Source organism: Corvus cornix, chromosome 21, assembly GCF_000738735.6.
Source record: "Corvus cornix cornix isolate S_Up_H32 chromosome 21, ASM73873v5, whole genome shotgun sequence".
Lineage (NCBI taxonomy): Eukaryota > Metazoa > Chordata > Aves > Passeriformes > Corvidae > Corvus > Corvus cornix.
This window is the reverse complement of record NC_046350.1, coordinates 1273577-1284072: the sequence shown is the minus strand read 5'-3', so window position 1 is coordinate 1284072 and position 10496 is coordinate 1273577. Positions and strand designations below refer to the sequence as shown.

General features: G+C 50.3%; 1 protein-coding gene across 1 annotated transcript; it reads left to right on the top strand.

Annotated features, from left to right (window-relative positions):
- The first annotated feature begins 2204 nt into the window (after positions 1-2204).
- Positions 2205-8623, top strand: SRM (spermidine synthase). The gene is made up of 8 exons (XM_039564045.1): positions 2205-2450; positions 2587-2707; positions 2975-3067; positions 4488-4641; positions 5358-5441; positions 5745-5890; positions 6757-6879; positions 7444-8623. Exons 1-8 carry the CDS (start codon positions 2305-2307, stop codon positions 7459-7461), a joined length of 885 nt encoding a protein of 294 aa, XP_039419979.1. The 5' UTR covers positions 2205-2304; the 3' UTR covers positions 7462-8623.
- The last annotated feature ends 1873 nt before the right edge of the window (positions 8624-10496 follow it).

Below are 10496 nucleotides of genomic sequence, written 5' to 3'. Positions count from 1 at the left end.
GACTTGCAGCTTTTCCCGCAACTGCTTTCGAGGGTCCACTCTTGAAGTTTTTTGGGGTACAATTTTAAGGTTGAGCCATTCAGAAACAAAAACAGAGGCCCTTCTCCTTCCCTGGGAGCAAAGGGTCTTCATCATCTTCATCTTTAGGACTATCTCTGGGAGCATCTCTAGGGACTGAGGTTTTCTCCTTTCCCATTTGGAGCAAAAGTCCTCATCTGGTTCATCTCTCCCTGTCCAAACTTCTCATGAAATTACAGCTGCGTCAGCATCTGCCTATCTCAGCGCAGGTGCTTCTGCTCACGAGTTGAACACTCCACCCCCCATATCTTCATGAAATTACAACAGGATACTCTGATATATCATAGCCTCACAACAGAATTTCAGCTTTAAGCATCTCCTCTCTCTCTTCCCTCAGGTTTTCAGCTCTTCACAGCAATAAAAGGGTTACTCTCACCTCGGCCTTGCAGCTTTGCAGCTGGAATGTTGAATTTTTCTTACCGCAGTGGAGAGGGGGGAGAGCCGAGCCGCTCCGGCTGCCCATGGCAAGGCAGTGGGGGGGGGTTCCACGGCTGGAACAGGTCCATGGCTTCAGGATGGCCGTGACCCGGCCCGGCCTGGCCCAAGCAGGGCCTGGCCGGGCCCGCTGGCCCCCACACGGGGCCTGCAGCCACCTGTCCCAGCACCGGAAACGAGAGAGAGCTTGGAGGGGGAGTTTGCCTATTCTTAAATGTGGATCACAGAGGTGATCACAACTTTAAGTGGCTTAGAGAATTGTCCATATTCAAACTGGCCAGCTGATAGGTTCTATCAGTTCCCAGAGGAAACTGTAAGCACCCCTTAGCAAGGACGTCCCTTCCGGGACTATGCTTGCTAAGCTATGACAGTATCTTAGTGTGAACAGTGCCAACTAAGCAGCATTGTAATAGTAGAACAGAGTCTCTTTCTGCTTATAAAATCTGCTTACATGGCTGAATATTGGAGAATGTTTTCTTAAAAAGGCAGTTAAATAGCAATTGTCTCCAAGTGCATTTGCAGAGCCTGCCAGTTCCTTCCTTGTCAGCCTTACCAGTTCTTGTTATTTCTTTAACTTGAAGAACAAGTAAGTGTTAGCAAAAGCCTCATTGGCCCCAGGGATGTTAAAATCTCTGTAGTTAAAATCCTCTACTTAAAATTCCAAGGAAAGTGACATTTCAGGGATGATCCTAATTTTAGTCTTTTTCTGTTTTCCCTTTATGAGTTGCCATAGGTTTTAAAAATGGAAGTGACTAGCAACTACATAGTGTTTTATTCACTTGGTTGTGTCTGTGAAGTTGTGGTACTGGAGTCCCCTACTGTGAGGTTATTATACTGTTGTGCAGCAGTTGGAGATCTTTGTGTAACCTGGTTGGAGAACTGCTCTCAGTATAACCTTGGTGTATTTCTCCCAAAGTCTGCTCCTCACAGCACACACCACATTCTGTAAGGCAGCCAAGCCCTCGCCTGGGCCCACCAGCACTAGAACTAAATCTGCTTTTGTGACATCCACAGAATCATAGGATGGGTTTGGTTGGTAGGGACCACAGCATCTGGTCCAATCTCCCTGCTCAAGCAGGGTCATTCTAGAGCATATGGCACAGGATTGTGTCCAGATGGATCTGGAATATGTCCCGTGAAAAAGACTCCACACCCTCTCTGGGCAATCCATTCCAGAACAGCCACACAGGAAGGTTCTTCCTAATGTTCCAGTGGAACTTCGTGTGCATCAGTTTCTGGCCATTGCCTTATGTCCCAGTAGTTGACACCACTAAGCAGACCCTGGTTCCCTCTTCTTGGCATTCTCCCTTTAGATATTTACACACATTAATGAGGTCCCCTCTCACCCGTCTCTTCTCGAGGCTGAACAGGCCCAACTGCCTCAGCCTTTCTTCTTGAGAGATGCTCCCCCCAATCATCCTCATTGCATCCAACCCTTAAAACCCCTAAAAAATTAAGACTCTTCGTTTTCCCGAAAACTGGTCGCGCGTGGTTCCACAGGCGGGGCGGAGCAGTGCCGAGCGCTCGGTGTCCTCCGAGGAAAGGCTGTGGCGGTGTGGGTCGGACGCGCCCTTTCCCCGTGGCGGCGGGGGCGGCCCCGCTCCGCCCGCACTGGCCTCACGTGGCTCGGCCGTCACGGCCGCCCCCAGGCCAATGGCGGCGCGCGCGGGCGGGGGCGGGGCGCCGCAGGGCCCTGCGCGCGGCTCCAGCGCCGGCGGGGTCAGGCGGCGGCGGCAGCGGCGGGAGCGGAGTGCAGGTGGTCCGGGAGCGGCTGCTCCGCTCCGGTACGGGATGGAGCGCGGCGCGGCGGCGCTGATCCGCGAGGGCTGGTTCCGCGAGACGTGCCGTCTATGGCCCGGCCAGGCCATGTCGCTGCAGGTGGAGGAACTCCTGCACCACCAGCGCTCCCGCTACCAGGAGATCCTCGTCTTCCGCAGGTGCGGGAGGGCGGCCCGGGGCGGTGGTGGATGGCGGGGCCGGTCAGCGCCATGCGGTGGGGCCTGGAGGCGCGGAGAGGGAGCGGGGGAGCGCGGCCCCAGGCCCGCTCCAACCCCGCTTCCCCGCTCTGCCCAGCACCACGTACGGCAACGTCCTGGTCCTGGACGGTGTGATCCAGTGCACGGAGCGGGACGAGTTCTCCTACCAGGAAATGATCGCCAACCTGCCCCTCTGCAGCCACCCCGATCCCCGCAAGGTGAGTCGTCCCCGGTCCCCACCGCGGGGTCTCCCCAGCCGGGGTCTGCGGACCCACCCCGGCCTCTGCAGGGCTGCTGCGGCCGGGGCCTACCGTGGGCCATTCGGGCGAGAGGGGCCGGCAGCCTCGTGGGCCCCGCAGTTCATCTCCGGTCGTCGGGCAGCACGGGCCCTCAGGGCTTTCACGCCGTTCTCCTTTGGCCGTACAGCGAAAGTTCGCCGGAGCCGACTCCGCTGATAGCCTGTGTTCTGCCCTCTTCTCTGCCAGGTGCTGATCATCGGCGGCGGCGACGGGGGAGTGCTGCGAGAGGTGGTCAAACACCCGACCGTGGAGTCCGTGGTGCAGTGCGAAATCGATGAGGTGCGTTGGGCCCCCGGCTGCGTGCAGGAGCCCCAGGGCCTCGGGGCGGGCGGGCTGCCCAGCAAAACGAGCCCGACTTCACAGCATCCACGGGAGCTGCGGTTTCACCTGTCTCTCGTCAGCACCGGGCGTGTTTGCTGCTGGTTCTGCTGGCGTGACAGTGACAGCGCCACCTCTTTGCCTTACAAGTCATCTACGTGGCAGCTGGATGCCTCTTCCATGTGATTTCTTTCACACACATACGATTAAAGCCCTTCCAGGCAGACGTGGGCCAAGCACGGGATCTGGAGGAGTGCCTTGGCTTTGTGGAGGTGCTGCTTTTCCCTCTGCCTCGCTGCCGAACAGAGTACTGCTCCTGGCCGAGGAGGATGGTTGCTTTGCTGAGCAGTCTCTTGCAACCAAAAGCGGGAAATAAGCAGCTTCTGTGACAGATGGGTCAGTTGCTTTAGAAACGGTCATAGTTTTCTGTCTAGTACAACAAACTTGGAAGGGAGGAAGTCACTACCAATTTCCAGAACATGTTAAGGCTTTGGCTTATTGATGCTGACTGTTAAAAAGTGGGCACCTGCTAAGAATCAGCCTGTGGCTGGTAATCTGCTCACAGAGGCCTCCAAGTGAGAGTCAGTGTTAGGATGTGGGCTGGTAACTCTGTCAGACCACTGAAGTTTACTCTTTTCCCAGTCCTTCTATCAGCCAGTTTGTTCTGATATTTTACTTTCTCAGAAAGTTTTGCTCAGAGCAAAGCTCTGTTAAGAACAAGAAACACTGCTATCTGAGACTGTGTGCTCTGTCTGCCAGCTAAGTAGGCAAATGTGCCTGATTTTGAACAAGCACTGCCTGACACCGGCATATTTTTTTGTTTTTTCCAGTTATGAGAAGTTGGTAGTAGTCAGTACAATTGCTGGGCCCAGGGCAGTGGCTTTCTAATGATTTTTGAGAGAAAACTGTATCTTACAGGTGGATTGATATAAGAGCTATAGTGCAGAGATGGGGATATTTCTCATACTGCGTTCAGAAACCTGCTGGCATGGTTTTACTTAGAAAGAAAAATAAATTGATTTAGCTGAGATCACCTATGCAAGTGATGTTCCGTAGGGAAAAGGAGCACAGAGCAGTCTGACCTGTAATCATATTTGGTCGGCTCCTCAGGGAGCTTTTGAAGCTCCAGGTTTTTGTTGAGTTTGGCATGGACAGATCCAACAGTGTCACTGAATCCTGAGGCTGTAAGAAAGGGCTGAGAGTAGCTTGCTGGCTGAAGATGCTGGCAGCTCTTGTGGATTTTACGGGCGAGTCAGACTTGCGCTGAAGGTAGGGAAGGAAATGACTCATTGTGCTGTTCTTCCAGTCACAACTGCACAGTAGTCTGAGAAGCAGCTTCTTGTAAGCCTCCTCTGACCCACTTGTGCTCTCTGTGTTGCAGGACGTGATCCAGGTATCTAAAAAGTACCTCCCAGGGATGGCAGTGGGGTATTCCAGTGCTAAGCTGACCTTGCATGTGGGAGATGGTTTTGAGTTCATGAAACAAAATCAAGAAGCCTTTGATGTGATTATCACAGACTCGTCTGACCCCATGGGTAAGAATTCTAGCCATAAAAGAGCACTGCTTTCCACACACCTCCTTCATTTTTTTCCTTCTGCCTACCTCTTGGAAGTTATGCCAGCTTACTCAGGATCCTTTCAAGTGAAAAGACTGTTGCCAACTTGGTTCTTTTAGTGGGGAAAGGGAAGGATGGAAACCATAAAATTGTATTAGCAGGCCTTCAAGCCAGCTGTTACATTTCTCTCCTCAAAATTCAACTCCAGCAACTATTTCTTTTGGCAGAGTTGTTTCCTGAGTCCAGCAATCCGATGGGGAATACAGCACCATGCTGGCAAGGGCAGCTTTGCGCATGTGCCTGCTGATAAAGCAGTGGCTCACACACTGTTGTTGCAGCACCTACCCTCAAGATGGCTGTGGTGAAGCAGCTGGATTTCTGAAGGGTGAAGCTGAGGTAGAGAGGGACCAAATGTAGATATGGCACCTCATTTTAGAAACCCATCAATGAGTGCCTGAGTCACTTTCAGTCTTGCTCTAGTCAACACAGAGAGAGGCGTCTCCAAAAGGCAGTTTGGAGCAGGAGTTCTGCTTAAAAAGTGCTCTGTGAAGCAAGAGGCAGCTGCTAGGACTTTCTTTGGTAGGGGACCTGGGCTGGCTATTTAGCAAAGGTAAAATCCTGACTGTTTTGCCCTGGTAGGTGCAGGCCAGAGTTCACCCAGGGTCAAAACTCTTCTTTACTCACCTTTCTCCCAGGTCCTGCAGAAAGTTTGTTTAAAGAATCTTATTACCAGCTGATGAAGACAGCCCTGCGAGAAGATGGGATTCTCTGCTGCCAAGGTGAGGATGCTGTCCCTGGGCAGAGGCTTATGCTTTTACATACCAAGTGTGAGGCACAGAGGGGACTCTTCTTGGGGACATATGATGCAGGGAATGAAACATGTCATCTCCCAGGTAAAGCAGTGGTTTTGATCTATGTCAGCTTCATTAATTGCTGGACTGGGCTTAGCAAAAGTGGCATAAGGGTCTTGTCTTTGAAACTACGTGAGCTGTACAGGTTGAGACTTGGAACCACCTGGCACAGTTCTGTGCAAAGAAGAGGGGCAGCTCTCACCTTGCATCTTGACTTCCTTTCTCCCATAGGTGAGTGCCAGTGGCTGCACCTGGATCTCATTAAGGAGATGCGTCAGTTCTGCAAGTCTCTGTTCCCAGTTGTGGAATACGCCTATTGCACCATCCCCACATATCCCAGCGGGCAGATTGGCTTCATGCTCTGCAGCAAGAACCCGGTGAGTTTCAGGCACCTCAAGTGCCCTTTTCCATTCCCTAGAAACTTGCCTGAGGCTGTCCCTTACAGAGCTTGAGCTGTGGCACTGAAGTCTCCCAGCTGTGGGGCCTTGAGATTCTTGATGGGCCCTGACTCTGCCAGCCCAGAGCCCCAGAGCTGCAATGCAGCCTGCTCGGTGATGAAGGAAGTGCAGAATTGACCAGTTGCTTTAGAAATGGTCATAATTTTCTGTCTAGTACAACAAACTTGGAAGGGAGGAAGTCACTACCAATTTCCAGAACATGTTAAGGCTTTGGCTTATTGATGCTGACTGTTAAAAAGTGGGCACCTGCTAAGAATCAGCCTGTGGCTGGTAATCTGCTCACAGAGGCCTCCAAGTGAGAGTCAGTGTTAGGATGTGGGCTGGTAACTCTGTCAGACCACTGAAGTTTACTCTTTTCCCAGTCTGCTTCAATGTGACTGTTAGATGGGTTTGGGTGCCAGCATTGCTGCTGCTGTACATGATTAATATGGATGCTGGCAGCATGCACTGTACCAAACTTCACACAAACATGGGTTCTCCTTTGAAGAGGAAAGCCTTGCTTCTTGGATGCTTGGGTACTCTCACAGCTTCATCTGGTACATGGCTCATGCAGTCTGACCTCATGCACTGACATCTGTGCATAAGGGCTGGTCACAGGAATTACAGAGCATAAACCCCAGCTCTTGGGACTGGGGCTGCGCAGAACCTTTGACTTCATACTAGAACAGAAAGTTATTTGTTTTCCTGTGAGTCGTCTCAATTCTCTGCCATGCATCAGGGTGCCTGTCACACAGTCTTTGGCTCCTTACCCGAATAGTCAGAGCTACTTGGCTTTATTTTTGCAGAATACAAATTTCCGGGAGCCTGTGCAGCAGCTCTCGCAGCAGCAAGTAGAGGAGAGGAGTCTGAAATACTACAACTCTGATATTCACCGGGCAGCATTTGTGCTGCCAGAGTTTGCACGAAAGGTAAGCCAGGCTGTGCCACAACGCCTTCCTCAAGGATGAGGTAGGAGTGGGAGTAGACAGGACTGAGGATTTCCTGCAGCCCCAAAGACTTCTATGGGCAAGTCGGAGCAGGACAGCATTTTGTATGACAGAGTATGAGTCAGTCAGGGAAGACTGGAGTTCATTTAGGAGCTGTTCTTCGGGCTGATATCCCATGCCTTGATGACAGATCACTCCTACCAAAGCCAGGTCCAGGAGCCTGCAGAACTGGTGTTTCCCACTGGAAAGCTCCAAAAGTCTTAGATAAAATGTGGTTGTGGTTACTAGTGCAAACCAGAGGGTAAAGAAAAGATGCTCCAGCATAGTTCAGTCAGGCTTCTTGAAGGATAGTCTGTATTTTTGCATTATTCCATCATCTCCCCACTGGGCTGCAACTGCAGATTCCAGAAAACAACTCCTTAGAGTGTCGTAGGGATGAAGGCAAATACCATAACTGTGTTGCAGAGGTGGTGATTCATATTTCTGCTGAGGACTGGTAGAGCTGTGGCAGGTCCATCCTGACACTTTGTCATTGGCTCTCTGCAGGCCCTGAGTGATGTGTGAGACCAAGACGCTGTTTCTTTCGTTCAAGTTGGATTCTGAGGTCGTCAGTGATGTGGCTGGGACCTTCTCAGCAGACTGCAGATTTGCTCTCCACTGTGTGGGATTGTTTAACCCTTGGCCAGCCAACATTCCATCTGATGTGTTAAAAGATGATGGGGCATAAGCCAGATAAGACTATTGAAAAGGTCCAGTGACTTATTGCGTGAGGTCAAAACTGTTCTTTCCGGTGCTGGAAACGTAAGGTGTCTTTTTCCTTTCTCTCCTCCCTGCACCCATTCTAAATTCTCCCATCCCAACCACACCCCACACGCCCCCAACTGACATGATGTATTTATAACTGACACATATTTCTGTCTGGTGGTCTGGGAAGAGTCCAAAGGGTCCCTGACTCAGCCTTAAGCACAGAGAGAGAGCGAGCTTTGTGCACAGTTAGCTTGCTCTCTCCTCATGGGAGCTCCCTGCTGCTGAGACATTTTGAGTGGTAACGAGTCTGAGCCTTTGTGTCCCACTGCCCTCCTGTGACTCCTGTACTGCTCTGCAGCACAGCTGGAGAAGTCACAGTGCAAACTGTTGCCATTCACAATAGGTCTCCCTCCAACCCTATGGAATAGCAGTATTAAACACCAGCCAGGCAGGCTGGCAGCAGTCTTGTGGGGTTTGTTTTTTTTGTTGTTGTTGTTAATTTTTTTAATTGGTTAGAAACAGAAGTGCTGAGGTACCAACAGGCTGACTCCTGTTCTTACTTCTGCCCTCAGAGTGGTTCCAAAGAATGTTTATTGATATGGTGATAGGCGCTTTATATATATATATTTATATATATAAATATATATGTATAAAAAACAAACCTTAGCTCCATTGCCTGCTGTTCAGTACTGATGTTGGGGAGTCAGTTGTGCTGACAAATCTGTCATCTCAGTTATGCTGAGATGCCTCAGGCCTGGGTATTTGCAAGTCCTTAGGAGGTATCGTTATTTCCACTGCTGCATCCAGATGCATAAGTTGTTTTTCATTGTACTCTGTAAGATGGATCTGCCTCCTCTTCTTTACTTCTGTTCTGAAGATTCCGTACCTCTGCGCAGTGGGAATCACCCTCCCAGCACAACCCACTGTGCCATTGTCACTCCCTTGCACTCGATTAAACACTCGTCTCTGGTTAAGGTGACATCAGTGTGGGTCAGTGTTCTTTGGGCAGAGAGTGGTTGGGGGATAACAGAGATCCTGAAGGTTTGCTGTGCTTCCAGGTGCACTCTATAGTTGGTCTGACTTCCTCCCTCACTTATCTTCAGGGATGAAAAGTTACCATCAAAAGTAAGCTCTGAAGAGTGATCCCATTGCATGTTTTGTATTGTAGTGTAGCTGCCCAATAGCTCCTCCAGCTTCTGTCATCCTCTGTGCTGCAGACTCAGTACCTCCTATCCAAGCTATTCTCCAGTCCAAATGCTGCCTCTGGTACAGTTTTCCAAGTGGTTTTCCAGCTGCCCATATCCCTGCTGCTATCAGGTAGTTCCTGTCAGTCCTGGCCCCACTGAGCTGCACCCTCCTTTCCTCTGCAGAAATGGCAGTGGCTCAGGGGCTCTGAGGGCTGAACCACTGAGCTCCGGCTGAGCAGGCTGGGGAAGGGCACTAGGTGGCATCAGGAGAAGACAAAAATACTCCTTCTGAGAGGCTTTTGGGCTTGATGAGAGAGAACTAGAAGAAGCAGACTTTAGCAAGGCTTGGTGTTGAGCTTTGCCATAATAGTGACCCTACAAACAGTGTAGGTGGTCCAGCCACTGTGTGCCCACAGCAAAGATTTTGTGGGGTCAGTATTTTCCTGCTTTCTCCTATTTCTGATGAGACTTACAACTTCTTTCTCAGTGTCTCTCCTTCTACCACCAATATTGGTGCAATTTCTTTGTGGTTGCAAGTGTTTGCAAAGCATTGCTGAGCTGCTGAGCTGAGTCTAGATCTCTGTATTCTTGTGTTGAGAAGATAACACCTGTTTTTCTCTTAATTGTCTGGGTGACTGTCTTCTTTCTCACACAATTAGTTTGGGTTAATGAGGCATTTTCATTGCTCAACTCTTGTATTTTTATAAGGAGCAGACCAGTAATGGAGGCTGGTTCTAGCTCCTCCTGTTTAAATTCCTGTGGCACTTGAACCTCACTCAGCTCTTCATCCTTGACAGAAAACTAGCTCTGGCACTTTCCCCTAGAATGGGAATCAAGACCAGAACTATAGTCTGGGAAGGCCTTAGAGCAGCAGCCAACTAGTAACAAGTTCAAGCCTTTCACCCACCCTTGGTGAGTACAACAATGCCCAGGAGGGAAAGAGCTTCCTCAAACCCGTTGTTGGCCTCCATGCAGCTAATTATTCCTTCTGGTTATTTGAGCTCTCTCCAAATATGTGAGTTCAGCAAGTGGCCAGTGATGAGAGCGGGAAGACAAGACTGTTTCCCATCCAAGTCATACATATTCTGTCCACAGGGCCCTACATATATATAGTTTCTGAGTGATTCCAAGTCACTGTTCTCCACAGACCATTCCAAATACTTCAGTGCCTTCAATGTGAGAAGACAGAGATCAGTGCCTGAATCAAGCACTCCTTAAATGAATGCAGCAAGAGAGGGAGCAGGGACTTTTGCAGCTATAGCTGGTTCCACCTGAGCAGCTCCAAGCTTCACGACTTAAAATCACCCCTGTGCTGAGCACTGCCACAGGTCTATGTGCCCTGTGAGCTACTGGGATGGTGTTTGGCACCTGCAAGGCAGTTGTGTCTACAGATCGATCATCTCTTCCACAAATTTGTGTCTGAGGTGTTATACTGCAGAATGTGGTGGCCAAGGGATGCTGGGGGTTGAAGAGACACTGGAAATTTGGGTAATGCTCAACAGGAGGAAACTGGGGAGTCTCATGTAGAACTGAGCACTGGCAGTGTCTCTAGGTGGGCAACTAAAATACCTGAGTAACCTTTTTCAGAGTTTTAGCTGCCTTTTGCCTAAGGCTAGTTAAGCAAGGTTGTTCATAAGCAAAGAGTCACAAAGATGATGTTTGTCT

Bases quoted from the DNA above. Each gene is read 5' to 3' on its own strand.
- SRM (XM_039564045.1), top strand. From the start codon at position 2,305: ATGGAGCGCGGCGCGGCGGCGCTGATCCGCGAGGGCTGGTTCCGCGAG. The intron at 2,708-2,974 runs GTGAGTCGTCCC...CTTCTCTGCCAG, and splicing joins GCCACCCCGATCCCCGCAAG to GTGCTGATCATCGGCGGCGG. The intron at 3,068-4,487 runs GTGCGTTGGGCC...TCTGTGTTGCAG, and splicing joins TGCAGTGCGAAATCGATGAG to GACGTGATCCAGGTATCTAA.